At 44.8% G+C, this 16,972-nt stretch overlaps 1 protein-coding gene across 1 annotated transcript in view; it reads left to right on the top strand.

The window, feature by feature from the left end:
* Positions 1–7,818: 7,818 nt before the first annotated feature.
* Positions 7,819–16,972, top strand: part of SEPTIN11 (septin 11) — a 90,784-nt gene continuing 81,630 nt past the window's right edge. The window contains exon 1 of the mRNA XM_023222507.1: positions 7,819–8,015. Within this exon, the coding sequence (XP_023078275.1) occupies positions 7,989–8,015 (27 nt within the window). The 5' untranslated portion in view covers positions 7,819–7,988. The remainder of the gene's footprint in view (positions 8,016–16,972) is intronic.

Below are 16,972 nucleotides of genomic sequence, written 5' to 3'. Positions count from 1 at the left end.
TTTATCTCTATTTTGTTTTTGATATTGTTGTACAGTGATTGTTTATATGGTTATTTCATTATAATAATGATCCGATGAGATAAATATGAGCTTCATTTATTAGTTACAAAAATGGAGCTCAAAGGGATCAAAAGGTTGGCTTAATATCGTATGATCAGCTAATCCCATTTCTGGAAATGGATCTTGCAGATATACTTTCATATGTTCAAAATGACTAGCACAAGGTTATTATTGCAGCATGGTTTATCATGATAAAAGATTGGAAAAACCTTGAGTTTATCCATGAGACTTTATCAAGGATACAGCCTTAGAAACAGTAGGCAGCTGTATAAAAGAATGAAGAAGATAACTATGTATCTATATAAAAGGAACTACAAAATATATTAAGTAAAAAAAAGGTACACAATGTTACACATAGTATATTTTTTGTTTCATGTGCAATATGGGGTAAGGTAGGAAATAAGGAACCATATTTATATCTGCTACAAGTTGCTTAGAAAAACTCTGGAAAGATACATGAGACAATAATAAACTACTTCTTTTTGGGAGGCATGAGGACTGGATAGATGGTGAATAGAGTGGAAACTTCATTCTGCATCATTTTATGTTTTTTAAAAAACTGTGTAAGTATATTACCTCTGAAACTGCTGATTTCCTCCTAGTGTCCATTTTTCATTTCTTCCCTTTACAAGTAGGACATCCCCCCTGAGTTTCTGAAGGACATATCCTAGCCTCCCCTGCAGCTAAGTACATTCCTGGGACTGAGTTTTTGCCAGTGGAATGTGAACACAAGGGACTTATGTTATTTCCATGTCACTTCCTTAAATGGAAACTAATATGTTCTACTTTCTTTTCTTCACCCTTTCCATGGCCTAGAATGTGGATATGGTGCTGGTGAGATTGTTTTGATCAGAGTAGATGAGGTAACAATCAGAAATAAACATCTAGGCTGGGTGCAGTGGCTCATGTCTGTAATCCCAGCACTTTGGAAGGCCGAGGCAGGTGGATCACCTGAGGTCAGGAGTTCAAGACCTGTGTGGCCAACATGGTGAAATCCCGTCTCTACTAAAAATACACAAAAATTAGCTGGGTATGGTGGTTTGCACCTATAGTCCCAGCTATTTGGGAGCCTGGGGCAGGAGAATCACTTGAATCCAGGACGTAGAGTTTACAGTGAGCTGAGATCGTGCCACTGCACTCCAGCCTGGGTGACAGAGCAAGACTGTCTCAAAAACAAAACAAAAACCCATCTATTTTTCTTTAACCAATGACTCTTGGAATATTCCCATTATAGCAGCTTAGCCTATACCCAAATATATCAACTTAAAAATTTTTCGTAGCTCATGATGTTTGGCAGTGTAGGAACATGAATGCAAGCGTCCTGACTCCCAAGCCCATGTTTTCTCTGCTGATGAGTAGGAAGGCAGCCTTGCAATGGCTGGTTCGTTATCTTCCTAAAGTGTGGAATGATGACGCATGAAGCATAATCTGCCAAAATTCATGATACTAACCAACCTACAACCACTTCTGCTGATTCAGATGGGACTAAATAAAACACAGACAGAAGTAAGGTGAAATATAATGCTGATGACTTTTGAAATCTCAGCCTGGAAAGAGAATTAGTGGCAAAGCAAATTCAACCTGGGAAAATTAACAAAATGAACATAATCCAATGGGTATCGGTACATGAGGTGGCAAGGAAATTATGACTGAAATACTGTAAGTCAAGGAAGTTTTACCTCATTCAAAAGGAACAAGTCTACAGTAAGGGAGATGAAGGTGCAGAGTAACCCCTGCATCAGAGAGTTATTCGGCTGGTAGAAATGGACAATGGTAGAATGGTAGATAGCAAATAGGATGAGACAAAAGGTGAGGTGTAAGTGACATGGCTGTCAGAATATACAAGTGCATATGATTCTCTTCTAATTCAGTGGCAGTATCTAGTATTCAGAGAGACTTCCACCACATAAATTTTCTAGGCTCATGAAAAAGAATAATAGCTGTCACCACAATGACTGGCCACAGGGAGAAAGGAATTATCTGAGAAGGAGCAATGCCAGAGCCAGGGGGAACTGACCCAGCTCCAGGGCTGGCTGCCAAACAGAGTGGCCAGCAGGCCAATCTTACTCTAAGGAGCATGTCACTATACAGGACGTACATATTGCAATCAGATTTTTAAAAGAGTGTGCTTTAAAGAGTAGCACAGCCTATAAGGATGGAAATGACCCTGTAGGCTTAGATAATTTTTGCCTTTAAAAAGAATACCAAGACATTTTTAAAAATTTATTTTTTGTTTTTCAAGTAATATTTGCCACAGGAGGGTGAACAAGAAAGGATGGAAGCTACTGCTTGGTGCTGATGACATAATGCTATCAGATGACAAAGAAAAGGTAAAACTCAAGATTTAATTTTATTTGTCTCCTCTCTCAAAGAGACTGTTTTAATGAAAAAAGGTAGAATAAGCATGACTTAAAGGCTACTAACATCCAGCATGGCAAACAAGCAATCAATTGCTTTAAATGAGTTTCCAGGCCTAAATGAATTATCCATGAAAGAAATTTCATAAGTGATCATAAAGGTAATTACTCGCTTTCCAGAAGCCAGAGAAAAATAAGAAATGTCAAAAGATTGAAGAGGGGCAAATCTTGTCTTGATTTTCAAAGAGATAAAAAGTGGTAGGGGCAAAGAAGAGTCAGAGAATTATTGGTAAATTTAACATTGCCTAGCAATTTTCTAGAATGATTTTTAAATGCATTTTTTTAACAAAGAAAAGAAGAGATAATCAGTGGAGCCTATGTGAGTTTATAAATGACAGTTTCAAAGTTTTTGCCTATCTATTTTTATCAGAATCTCAGTGGATCCTGTATCCTGTAAACTTGCTGAGTTCATTTATTACTTTTTTTAGTGGACTCCTTAGGATTTTCCGTATGTTTGTGTTATCTGTGAATAGAGAGTTTTACTTTTTCCTCTCAAATGTAGATGTGTTTTACAACATTTTATTGAACATTTTTACGTATTATGTTGCAGAAGGAGTTCAGGATCTGTTGTCAGTTAAACTGCCCAAAATTAAAGTGGCAAAAGCTAACTTACCCATTTTGTGTGTGTGCTTTTGTTTGTTGTTGTTGTTGTTGTTTTGAGACTCAGTCTTGCTCTATTGCCCAGGCTGGAGTGCAGCGGTACGATCTCAGTTCACTGTAACCTCTGTCTCCCTGGTTCAAGTGATTCTCATGCTTCAGCCTCCCGAATAGCTGGGATTACAGGTGCCTGCCACCATGCCCGGCTAACTTTTGTATTTTAGTAGAGATGAGGTTTCACCATGTTGGCCAGGCTGGTCTCAAACTTCTGACCTCAAGTGATCCGCCCACCTTGGCCTCCCAAAGTGCTGGGATTACAGGTGTGAGCCACTGTGCCCAGCCTCCTGTTCTTCTTGTATCCCTTTATAATTAATCATTTTTATGGTAGTCAAGAGTGATCTAGTCTTAGGGTTCTTTGACTGTAAATCACAGAAATAAATCTTAGATAACTTAAGCCAGAAAATAAAAACATAAATTATAGACCCCATAAACTGTAACAATTTGCCAAAAAGTAAAAAATAATATACAGCTTGCATAAACTGTAACAGTTTGTATTGTCTTTGTGTCACTTGATTCAAGATTCAAATGTAACAGTATCTAATTGGCCAGGCTCAGATCACATACTTTCTTAGAGTGTATGTACTGTGGTGATGAAAGGAAGGGTGTGATGGAAAGTCTCTTCAGGAGCTTCTTATTGAAAATAAATTAAATTAATTTTTTTGGACATGAGGTCTTGCTATGTTGCTCAGGATGGAGTACAGTGGCTGTTCACAGGCTTGATTGTAACGCACTACAGCCTTAAACTCCTGGCTTTAAGTGATCTTCCTGCCTCAACCTCTTCAGTAGCTAGGACTACACCATGCCACCACAGCTGGTGAGGAACTTCTTTTTTTTTTTTTTTTCGTTTTGAGATGGAGTCTGGCTCTGTCACCCAGGCTGAAGTGTAGTGGTGAGACCTCCGCTCACTGCAACCTCCACATTGTGGGTTCAAGTAATTCTCCTGCCTCAGCCTCCTGAGTAGTTGGGATTAAAGGCATGTGCCAGCACATCCCACTAATTTTTGTATTTTTAGTAGAGATGGGGTTTCACCATGTTGGCCAGGCTAGTCTCGAGTTCTTGACCTCAGGTGATCCACCCACCTTGGCCTCCCAAAGTGCTGGGATTACAAGGTATGAACCACCACGCCTGGCTCGGAACCTCTTTTTTAAGAGGCATTTATTTTTTACCAAGTTGGAACATTCATTGGAAAAGCTCTCCAAATAAATTGGAGTTCAATTAAAAAGGGAATAGACCCTACATTTCTAACAATGTCAAATATTCACTGTAGCTGTTTTCTAAAATGCAAATTTTCTTTGCTTAAAGACCTCCTTGACTCTTCATTACCTTAGTATGGCAATAAAAATCATTCATTTCCTAGCCTTTACCCTCATCTCTAACTCAAAATTTATTGAATATATCAGACCATGTGACAGAAGCTAATAGATAAAAAAGTACTCTTACCTTGAGACATTCATAGTCTAGTGACAGAAGCATGATAGTACAACCACTTCTTCATTGCTTAACATGTCTAAAGCAGAGTTTACCAGCAATAACAGCTGGGGTCACCATAAGTCCTTGTTTTTCCTATTGTCCTGGCATCATTACTATCAGCACAAACCCCCTTTTTCCAATCTCAAATGTTTCTCAGTTTGGATGGAAATTATAGATCATTCTAACACTAATAATACAGTATTTTCTCAGTTAACTCTCAAAACAATTCTGTGAAGGAATGAGATGTTACATTCCTACTGGATAATGTGAGTAGAGTTTTATAAAAAGACTATTTGCAAAGGTGTGTGCAAAATGAAGGGAAACCATAGGAGTTTACTCTGGGTCACCCTAGGGAGGGATACTGACTGCTTCCTTTGGTTGAGGGATGCAGCCAGCCTGCCATGGTGCCATAGCAAGGGGACCAGGGGGGAATAAATAACCGTGCTCCTTCTTCTTTGTTCCATTGCTCTTGCTTCCCAGTGCCTTAACTCAAGAGGAAGGTAGAGGGAAAGAAAGTCCATTGAGTTAAGGCTCCAAAGGACAGGCAGCAGGTTGGAGAGCGGATCTGGCTAACAGAACATGTCCTCCACCAGGACTCACTGTTACTACCCTATTTTACAATAGAAAAAAAAAATGAGATGAAGAAAGTTTAACTTATTTAATATAACAAAGCTAATAAGTGATCATCTGCAGCTTAAGTGCCAGGTTCTCCCCACTCTGCCACTCTCTCATTAAGGCTCCTATATTCTAGCAATGCCAGAATATCCATCCCCCGCCCATAGCATCCTCACATCCTAAATGAGATGTTGGAATATGTAACCTTGAGTTTTGCTGATTAGAATAAACTAACATACCCACCAAGGTAGGGCATTGACATTCTTGTAATCTAAGCAGATGAGCTTACAGCATATACATTCACAAAATAAATAAGTACAAAATAAAAATTTAATAAACAAATTCTACAGTCTGTTCTGGTCAAGATAACACACAGTTCCTTTGCAATTGCCCTTACATCTGGTTGGCGGTGTGTGGAGCCCTCTTTTCCTAGGCCTTACAGGAGGCCTCTGGTCCATGGGCAGTGCTGCTGCTGTCTGATTCCTTATGGAGAAAGAACAAAATGTCCACGTACCAGAGCTGCAGAAGAAAAAGTATTTGTCTTCCCCCTCCCTTTGCACAGCACCCATCTGTGTCTAATCTTATTATTATATATTTTTTAAGACGGGGTCTCACTCTGTCACCCAGACTGGAGTGCACTGATGCGATCTCGGCTCACTGCAACCGCCTCCTCTGGAGTTCAAGCGATTCTCCCACCTCAGCCTCCATAGTAGCTGGGACTACAGGCAAGCGCCACCATCCCCGGCTAACTTTTGCATTTTTTTTTGTAGAGACGAGGTTTCACCATGTTGGCCCACCTTAGCCTCCCAAGGTGCTGGGATTACAGGCGTGAGCCACCGCGCCCGGCCCATTTATGTGTAATCTTAATTCAACACTTATTGAGCGCCTACTGTATGTTTGGCATAAAATGGTGGTACCTAACTTCAAAAGATTTGGAGTCTAGAGGGCAGAAATTGAAGAGGTTGGTGCTCTGCACGTCTGAGTCCGCCCACAGACTGAACAAACAAGCTCTGTGTCGGCGCCGCCCCTCACGTTTCTTACATGGCCGGACTTTTCTCTGGCGGTTCCACAGCTGTCCTGCCAGTGGAATTCAGACGGCGTGACTGAGCCCCTCGCCTACCTACCGGCGCAAACCAGTATCAGTTCCGCGGCAGCCAGACCCGCTCCCGGAGACGACTGACCCTTAGCCCAGGCTGCGGGGTCGTCGGGAGTCTTGAGGCCCACCCGAGGCAAGGCCAGCGGGACAGGGAGACTCAAGTCCCCCGGGAACCTGGGTGTTTGAAGACTCAGGTCAGACTCTGAGGCGCCCCAGTCTAGAGACGGTTTGTCTTTTGCCTAATTCAGGAGGCCAGGCTGTCCCTGGGGGCGTCGTCCCGAGGGCCGATCACAGCCCTTCCCTCCTCACCACTTTCCCTGTGCTTCCACCCAACTGGTTCCCCGCTCTGTCCGTCACTGTCCTCAATCGCCTTGTTGTCGTGGGCCCCCTTTCCGGCCCACGAGGGGCCGAGGGGATCCACAGCTTATCTGACACACCTCGCTGCCCCAGACGCACCGGGACCTCGCCATTCTGCCGGCCCCTCAGACAGGCAATAACACTCCAACATCTGCTGGGAAAAAAATCTTCCCCACGCGGGAGGAGTTCCCAGTCCCACGCGCCTACAGTCGCACCCACTCGAGCCACCCGCTTGGTGCTGTCGCCGCGCCCTCCAGCCGCAGCCCCAGCGCGCACGTCTCCGGGTCTCTGGGTCTGTCGCCAGCGATCGAAGTCGGCTGATCCCCCACGTGTGACCGCTCCGGTGACACCCAGGGGAGGCCTCGGTCCCTACGCTCTAGAGCAACCAATGGCTGCCTTAATTCTTCAGCGGGGGCGTTTTTTTTCTTCCTCCCAAGCAGGCGGCGGTTGGGTCGGCCTCAGGCAGCAGCGACTACTACGGCCTCTTCCTCTCCAATGGAATCCCCTGTCCGCCCGCGCGCCACAGTGACAGCTTCCAGATGTCTGTCTTTTAGTCTCCCTTCTCAGGGGGAGCGGTGGGCGACCGAGTGCGGCCTGGAAGGCCCCCACGTGGGAAGAGAAGACTTGAGGAGGGGCAATTCTTCCAGTGAGGAGACGTGGAGTCCCGCCCAGCCGCACTTCGGTCGCCCACCGCTCCTCCTGGTGGCCCGCAGCCCCTTCCAGTCCGGCTTCTCCGGGTGGGGCGTGCTAGTCCGGGGCTAACTTTCCGCCAGGTGTTGTCCCTGCGACCCGTCTTTCCCCGGCCGCCCTTCCTTCTCCCGGCGGCCACTGGAGCTGCCGGCTTCGTGGGGCGCGTGGCGGCCCCGGGGCTAGGAGCTCGCGCCCAGGCTTTTACTCGGATTCCGGCACCTGATGGAGCGGGGAGTGGCGGCCAGCGCACAGGCTGGGGGCATCTCATGGCAGCGGAGAGGGTCGTTTTGGGGCGGAGGGGCGAACCCTGCGGCCAGGGCCAGCGGAGCGGGACTCGGAGCCCGCCCACCATCCTCCCGCCCACCACCGCGGCCCGGCGCGCAGGCTCACACCCCTTCCTGGGGAAGCGAATGGTCCCTTCCAGGCGGGTGGCCATGTTGCTCTAATAAAGCGGGAGGGGCGGCGGCGTGGGGGGAGCAGATGCCGCTGGCTGCGAGCGGGACTCCGGCGAGCAGAGCGCAGCCGCGAGGGAGACGCGAGGGAGGCGAGCCGGAGCTGGAGCACTAGCAGTAGCCGGAGTCGGCGGAGAGCACCCGGGCGCAGCCGGAGCTGGTGCCGCAGCTGCGATGGCCGTGGCCGTGGGGAGACCGTCTGTGAGTGCTGGGGCCTCGCCTGCTGCTCCTCGGGCGCCGGGTGGTCTCTGCTCTGGGGCGGTTGTGGTGGGGACCACAGGGAAGCCGGGCGGGGACTCGGCCCCGCAGCGGCGGCTGTGGGTGTGTGCACGAATTTGGGCGCGTGTCTGGGGTCGGGGTGAGGAGCCCAGGGGCTTAGTTACGTGATGCAACAGTGGATCGCCTCGTCGCGCCCCTCTTCTGGGGATGCGAAAGAAAAAGGACCCCTCTCCTGTTCCCTTTAAAATGATTCTTTGAGGCGCGTCGTGTCTCAGCCGCCTTCCTCTCGTGGCGCACCTCTTCCCTCGTGACAGCCAGAAGGGCGCCGAGTTCGGGGCTTTCCTCCCGTCTCCCCCGCGCCGAGGGGGCGCTCAGGGCGTGGGAATTGCGAGCTGAAGCGCTGCGTGTGGTACGGCTGTAGAAGCGGGTCAGAGGGGTGGGATTTCCGTGGTGGCCTCCCCAGCGCATTGTGAGATCCCTGACACCCTCGGGAATCCACCCGGGTGAGCGAGCCCTGCCCAGGATGTGGACAAAGCCCCAGATAACACACACAAAGTTTTCTGGAGGCTCCCTTGTGGTGTGGGTGGAAGGACTGCAATGTTCTTCGGCTGAAAGGCCGGGGGCGGCGGGCCGAGGAGGCTGGGACGCGAGGAAGAGGAAGGGCGGGCGGGTGCGTGAAGAATCGAGTGCCCCACGGCGGGAGGGAGGAGAGTAGGAAGGAGGAGATACCTTTGCCCCGAGTGTGTGGGCCAAGGCGCCGCGCCTACTGGGGTGCAAGACTCGGTCCGCGCCCCAGGGCCGGGCCGGAGGGGAGCGGGACTCCGAGGGTGCGGTTCAGTGGCCGCTCCGCATCCCCAAGTGAAAGGCGGAGGAAGGGGCGGCGGCGGCCTTTCCTTTTTATTGGAAGGAGCGGAGCTGGGTGGGAAAGGCGGAGTTCTCCTGTTTTCCCTTTCCCCTTTTCTTGTCGATGTTCATAGTCCACTCGCCTTACTGGCTTTGCGGGGGCCTCGGGCGAGGTCCTTCCCCGTCTATCACCTCCTCTTCCCTTTCTCTTCTTCCCTTTCCCACAGCTGTGCAGCTGCAGGTGGTGGCTCGGGAGATTTTGTAGTTACGGACGAAAGACTTACTGAGATACTGGAAGCTCGGAAATCCCAGAAATGCAAGGCTGTGCTCTCAGGCTCCCGGCTCTTCCCCCTCTCCCCGCCTAACTCCTCCCCAGATACGCGCGCCTTTTGCATCCTACCCCCTCGCGAGAAGTTCATGGGTCCCTTTGCGGATTCTAATTCGGTTTGGTGGTTCGGCTGCCAGCGGTGCTTTCAAAGACGTTTTCTGCAGTCAGAAGACAACAGTGGTCATATCGAATCATAACTGTCTTTTAGGCCTTTTCAACTCTACGATTTAATGACATGGCTCTTTTAAGAATTCTGGTCTTCTTTTGCACATAAATTGTGCTCTTGATAATTAGTGGTCACACGTAGATTATTGTTACCGAGGGAATTTGCATAGTCTCTGGGCTAGTCGTTTTATTTTTTGGTGAGAAAATTGAGGTCTATAGAGGTCAAATTTATCTGGTTAAATTACTCTTCCCCCTGCCCGCATTATACCTATTAGCAAGGCATAGATTCAGAGAACTAAAATAACAATATCTGCTTTAGAGAAATTGGTAAGCGTTTAGGAATGCAAATATTCAGTGGGGGTGTATGTCTTTTTCAGTAACACCTATTATTGCTGGTGCATTCTTGAGCGATGGAGGAGGTGGAAGAAATAATTAGCTGCACATTTTCTATAAATTAGTTCATATATGTCAGTTAAATAGAAACAGTATGTGGATTTAAGGTTTAGTTGTGTGGCCATAATCATATCCAACACCAAGTCGGCCAGCCATATGTGAGCTTAATCCCACAGAATTCTTATGTTACACCTCCCTCTTCAGATAATAGAGGAGATTTTTTTAAGTATATGTGCACAGAGGAAGTGACTTTCTGTGCACTCCCTGTTGTCACTGGAATTAAATTACAACCTAAAGATAGAAGACTTTTCTTTCGGAAACCTAACCTATGGGTGATTAGGAATTGATTATAAAGTTACAAAGTCTACAGAAAATGTATGATCACATTTCACAGAGAATTGTTGAAGCCTTTCACTTTGTTCATTGGGTTACTGTCTTAAGTGTGGTCTCTGCAGTTATGGCTTTAAAACAAAGTCAGTGAATGGGGAAGATTCTTCAGACATAGCTCCATGGAATCTACACTGCATCTTTAAAGTTAAGAGTTCTCTGGTCCTCCCATTTCCTTATCTAGTCTGTGATTTCACCAAAAGAAAGGAAGGGTGCACTGAGGGAAAAGAACCACTCCAAAGTTGATTTATGTGTGAATGGAGTTTCCCTAGTTATTTCTTTAATTAGATTTTTAAAAAAGTTATTTAGGACAACAGGAGCCTATCTCCTTTCCCGATAACTACCTCTCCCCTGAAGCAAAATGTAATCTGAATAACTTACCCTGAATTTTCAGTATTCTTGAATGAGAACATCTGAGTGTGATATCCCAGGTAAATAAGACATTTTAGTGGACAAAAATGCTTACATGTCAAATACACTATTTTCTATCTTATGAAATGGTTATATTCTGTTACAAACCATTCAAACCTCAAGTCTAAATTCAGTTAAGTTTAGGTGGATTTGTTATTAACTGCAAAACAAAAGCTTCAATTTAGTGTGATACTGTTTATTTCAGTTTTAATTTTGATCCCTAGCTTCTCCATTTCCCCAGTGATGGTTTTTGGGCTTAGCCCTAAGAAGACCCTGAAGCACATCTGCTGTTTGCCTGGTATAACTGAAGATTAGCAAGAACATTTTACCCCCAAGGGATGTGTCTGCATTTTGGATGAATTAGCATTTTTGCGTCCAAGTCCTGGGGCAGCTATTATCTTTATTTTAAACAGACATGGCAATTCACTCTACTTGAGAATCAGGCTTTCTGTAGCTGATCGACTCTCTTAAGCTGTAGTGTTCATCAGTTTATAGATTGTAGGAGTTGAAAGGAACTTTAGAGGTCACTTGGGTTAGCCTGCTCCCCAGTGCAGAAATATTTCTTACTTTATCCCTAACAAAAAGTATGTTTAAACTTTGCTGGTGGTGGATATTTCCCTATGATATCCTTCAAGAAATGCACTTAACTGCTCTTTTATCTGTTGAGCATATAAGGAAATGGAAAACCAAGTTTCTATTTGCTCATTTAACACCATTTATTAAGCACCTGCTATATGTCAGGTACTGCTCTAGGTGTTGGGGATATAGCAGTGGACAAGAAATTTTCTTCTTACCAGGAACTTTATTGTTTGAGAGATTTGGTGTATTCAAGTGACAGACTTCAGTGTAAATGTGTAAAATCATTTAGGGAGAAAAGGAATTATATGCCTATTGCTGACTCAGCAAATATGATTCAGTGAAGGATCATATCTGTCTGAGGATAATTATAGGCAATTCCTAAAGACGAGGTCCCTCTTCAAGTGCAGGGAGTGTGGGAAGGGGAGGAGTACTGCCAATAAAATGTTATTTTCCCTTGTTATAAAACTGCCATTTTTATGACTTGAAAATGTGGCCCCAGATGGATGGCTGTGGTCGGTGTGCCTGGAGAAACATGAATGGAGCCAAGAAAGGTCCAGGGGAGGGCCACCTAAATAGTAAAGGGGCTGTCATCTCAGGTCAGTTTTCAAAAATCAGAATTTTTTAGTCAGTGATATAAATTATACACACTGAGGCTCTAAAGCAGTTATTAAGGAATGCAAGAAGTGTCTGAGATACAATAATCTCTCCTTTTAAAATCTTTTGAAAGCTATAGATTAATTTTATCTTTTAAATTATATTCTTTAAAAATGATGTGTCTACATTACAGTGAAAAGGAAACCCAAGGAATTGATTAAAAGAACAAAACTGCCCATATCCCACTATCCTGATATAGTAGCTCTTAGGTGGTTAGTCTATTTCATCACTTTTTTGAGCAAATATAAGCCATCTTGTATAAACTGCTACCTAGAAACCAAACTGTGTGCCTGAATGAGTCCTATGTGACCATTTGAATAATCTTAGAATAAAGGAAGTGGAGGCTTAGTGTTTGGGCATGGGCTATCCTATGTCTGTGAAAGGAACAAATGATTGTGGGACTCTGCTGTTTCCTTGATTTGGATGGCCTACTTGATTGATTGCCAAAAGACCAAGTGTTTATACTCTACCCAATGATGATGCCACACTGATCATGATCATCGGATTTAGACTGTGGCACAGGCGACAGAGTTTTCTGTGCCTGTGTTTCTCTTTATAGGGCTCTAAACTTGGTTGGGGATAGATGCTGCTCTTGGATTTTATCATTTTATTGGGATCCATCTTTCATAGTCTTAGCTAGACCTGTCTCAAATGGGGTCAGCAAAGCTGAACCATTATTTAAATGAAACCCAACACATCTAAAGCTTCTATCCTTTTTCCCAAGGAGATCTACTTTACAATATAATTGATACCCTCCCCCACCCCCTTTTAAAAAGTCTGGATTGACAGAAAACTCCCAACTAAACAATACTTCCCCTGACCCACTCATGCCTGCTGGCAGCCCATCAATGCAGCTGCTGTTGAACATAAAAACAATACTTGGGCTAAGGTGATAGAGACAGACTTCTAAAAGGAATTTGCTGGGTGATCTAAAATAAAATTCACATTGTTCCAGGCTTGGCCTGAGATAGAAATCAGAAGTCTGTTCCCTGATATGACAAAGCCAAGGCACTAGAGCCACCTCTTTTTAGGATTGACGCCAGTGCGTGTGAGCACATCGCTCAAGCCAAATGGCACAGGAAGTCCAGTTTTGTGGACACATTTTGCCCACCTGCTGAACTGTAACTGGGTGGGATGGAGTGTGAAACATTGAGAGAGGGGCAGGCTGAGGTGGAGAGGTAGAAAAGAGACCATATTCCAAAAGGACCATTTTTGGTATCTGACAAGTAGGAGCTTTGTTTGTTCTTATCTGTGTGTGATTTCTTTTTTCTTTTCTTTCTTTTCTTTCTTTCTCTTTTTTTTTTTTTTTTGCATTTTTATTGTACAAAAAGGAAATGAAAAAATACATAGCACAACATTAAAATTTACCTACTTGTTTTTGATAAGTAACGTTCCTTTGGGAAGAATTGGTTTTTTTTCTCTCTCTTATAGAAGTTGAGGCACAATAATATAGATAGGTTAGAAACTGAAAAACAAAATAATCCCCAACACCCTAACACATCAGTACTCATTCTTGGCTGTCCAACCCACCTGTTTTATCAGACGTTTCTTGTGTACCTTCTATATGCAGGTGCTGAAATTATGTTGGTGAGTACTTGAGTGCAATCTTTGCTGCTCTCATGAAATCTCTCTATAGGCTGAGTAAGCAATAGGATTTAGCAAGGAAAGGGAGATGGGGAGGTGGTTGTGGAAGTGTTCCAAGCCCAGGAAACAGCATCTGCCAAACTCTGGAAGTGAGGGAGAGACTCTTAAAGAAATCCAATGTAGCCGGAACGTCAGCATTAGGGTTGGGTAGGGAGAGTGGACAGACAAGAGGCTGAGTAGGTGGGAAGAGACTCAATTGTGCGGTGCAATCTTTATAGGCATGTATTTACTGTGCAACTCTTTAAATGCTTCATATTCCATCCACCCTTTGCCCACAACTTAAGATATCTCAGATCCTTGAAATTGGTTGAAGGAAGACAAAGAAAATCTGCAGACTACTAATTCTTCAGGATTCAGTAGGAGAGATGAGAAAAGATCAGGGGAGTTGATTCCTTTCATGCCCAAATTGAACCTTTAAAGAATAGAGGAAACGAAGACTGATGGAGGACACAGAGAAGGAGTGACAACATATGACAACGACAGTGCTAGATCTTCCTCTGCCCAGTTTTGTGCATTGAGCCTTTCCTCAGGATTCAGAAGTTACTATTTTCTTAGACCTAAGCAACTGAGTCCTGAAGAGTGTGGTGGGGCTGGGGGGAAGATGGTAGGACTCCTTCCACCTTGGACTTCAAGTGGCAATCAGTATTCTCCAAAAAGGAAATTAAAAACTCATTGGACTTTATGAAAACAGGAGAAAAGTCTGTTAAAAGCCAGGGTTTCCTTAAGACTTCATGCTGTTTTCATTCATCTCAGCTCTTTGAGTACTGTCTTCATACCAGTATAAAATTTTGTGAATCTCGTTAAGGTACTCATTAAATTTACTCTTACATGCTGTTGGGGGGCAAAAGGCTTGACCAAAAACAACTGTGCACAGGAAGCTTGTTCAGCATCTTTATTTTAAAATTTATTCAATTCAAATTACTGTCGACACAATTATCTCACTTTATACTCACAAAATACCTGAGAAGTAATATAGAGAAGGAAAATGAGGCAGGAAGAAGTTGTCAGCTAATCTGCTACAGCGAATCTGTGGGAGAGCTAGGCTTTGGAACCAAAGGCTCTTAGACCAACGTGTATACACATCTCCCATCTGATTCAGTCAGTTAAGCTAAACTACCTTGCGGTGACGAATTGGCCCCATGTTTTGGTGGCTTACATGGAAAGCATTTATTTCTCATGCAGCTTTCTTGTCTGTTCCACCCTTGGAGGTCTGCTGCATGCTGCATTACCTCCAGGACCCAGGCTGAGGGAGTATCCTCTATCTGGGCATTGCCAGCCTGGTGGCAGAGGACAAAGAGACATGCTGAACCCTGGCTTCTCAGGAGCTGGCTTCTCAAGCTCTTAGATGGGTTACTTCCATGCAGATTGTATCGGCCAAATTAAATGGTCATTCCTAAATTCAAAAGGATGAGGATAGAGAATCCTCCTGTAAAGAGTGGCTCTGAAAGACATTTGGCCAGGCTTGAGGGTCATCGGCTGGGGAAGTAAATCCCCCTCTAGGGAGGGCAGTGAATATTTTGAGTAATAACAGTTGGCTAGATTCCTAGTCAAGGAATCTACTATGAAGCCGAGTATTTATTTTTAAAATTGTATCCCTGTCTGTAAGGATTTTTCTCCCTCTCTTTGGCCTGCTCTGATTCTGGCTGGGCATAGTAGAATGGGGTGTGTGTGTGTGTGTGTGTGTGTGTGTGTGAGAGAGAGAGAGAGAGAAACAGAGAGACAGAGAGAGATAAGAGTTAGGCAGCCACAGTGAATTGAAGGCAAAGTGTGAATTCTCGTACTCACTGGTGGTGAGCTTCCAGGGACGTCACCATCAAGTAAGTGATAGGTGGTAACCTTCTGAAAGGCCTTCTGTGCTGCTCTCTGGTGGCCTCAGCTGTGGAACTGTACTCTCTGGGACATGGTTCTGAGGCCATTAGGACTTCCAGCTGCTTGACAGAATGATTTCTCTTGGGACCTCGGCCCTTTGGACCTTTCCCAGCCATCTGTCCCTAAATGCAGATGAATCAGATGGCACCCTTCTTTCCCTTGCTCTGTTTTTCTCTCTACTGATAGGCCATAGCGTATAGCATTCGGGTGAAGAATGTGGGCTCTGGAGCCAGATTGCTCCGGTTCTAGAGTATCAGTTTTACCATTTAACAAGCTTTGTGTCCTTAGGCAAGTTACTTCCCTCATCTGTAAAACAGTAACAGTGCTTCCCTCAAAGAGTTACAGATTAAACCAGTTAGTACACACATAGTGCTTACACTGCTGCCTCAACATTCATCCTCAATAAAAGTTATCTCAGGAAAATGGTGCTGAAATAATAATGGCTTTATACTGAAGACTGGGCTCAAACCAGAACTGCCACCCCACCCCACCCCAGTGGGAACTGAGCAATTGCCCCTTCTCTTGCACACCTGAACCACACAGGCTTCCCATTTTCTAATCAGATCGCACCTTAGAGGCACAGATCAAACATACCCTCCATGAAGCCTCCACCCACGAATCACCAACATTTTGGTGATTTTTATTTATTTGAATTGCTGACAACACTTACGTGTCATCCACATAGTGATCAGGAGTCCCCACCCCACCTTTCCTTAAGTTACCTTTTAAGAAAAAGTAACTATCAAATGTAATTGTGAACATAAAAAACGAAACAAAAAACCTTATTACCTACCATGAGCAATATGTTCTGCTAGCCCTTGGCCACAGTCTTGTATTCTTAGTCTATATAGCCAGACTTAAGAGAAAGGACTATATGTCCTGTACCTCCCACCAATAAACATTTGACTCAATAAGTGAAAATTCACCCTTCAGATAAATTGGGTAAGACATGTTGGCTAAGACGTATGCTTGCCTGGCTGTTGCTGTGTCAACCCCTGGTAGGCGTAGACCTCACAACTCCACTTTCTGCCCCAGGCTTCTCTGCCATTGCCACTTGGGTTCTGCTTAGCTATTCTGACCTGTGTGCACATCTGGACATCCAAAGGAGCTGCCTTCCCGGGGGCAACCCCCTTGAGATGGTGAATCTACATGGCTCCTCAATTGACCTGGCTCCTTAGAAGTTCCCCTCTGGGCCCCAGCCTCAGCCCTCAGGGGTGATTAGCTCTACAGTCCCCTTATGGTGGCCTTCCCTCTTCCCGTGTTTCACTTTTCCCTGTCCCGCATTCTGTTCCCCTGGGTCATTTCCCAGGACTCACATGCATGCAAGTCCCTGTCTCAAGTCCTTGCATTTTGGGGAAACCTAGATGAAAACACCTTTTTTACTAGTGTGGGGCTCTTCATTTCCTCATACAAATAAGGGAATATGAATGTTAATTTTGTAATATACTAAGCTACTTTGGATGTTTTAAAAAATGCTCAGAACAAACTGACTTTTTACCAGGTTTTCACTACTATTTGTAAGATGAGGTTTTTGTTGTTGTTGTTATAATTAATGTTTTATTGTCACCCAGATGGCAAGTAGGTTTATAATCTTCATATTTTATATTTTTTATAAATTAAAAAAAATACAAGTTTTAAGTAGTCAATGGCTGGTTATATTCTCAGA

Source organism: Piliocolobus tephrosceles, chromosome 3 (genome assembly GCF_002776525.5).
Source record: "Piliocolobus tephrosceles isolate RC106 chromosome 3, ASM277652v3, whole genome shotgun sequence".
Lineage (NCBI taxonomy): Eukaryota > Metazoa > Chordata > Mammalia > Primates > Cercopithecidae > Piliocolobus > Piliocolobus tephrosceles.
The sequence above is the reverse complement of the archived record's forward strand: the minus strand, read 5'-3'. Positions and strand labels throughout refer to the sequence as shown.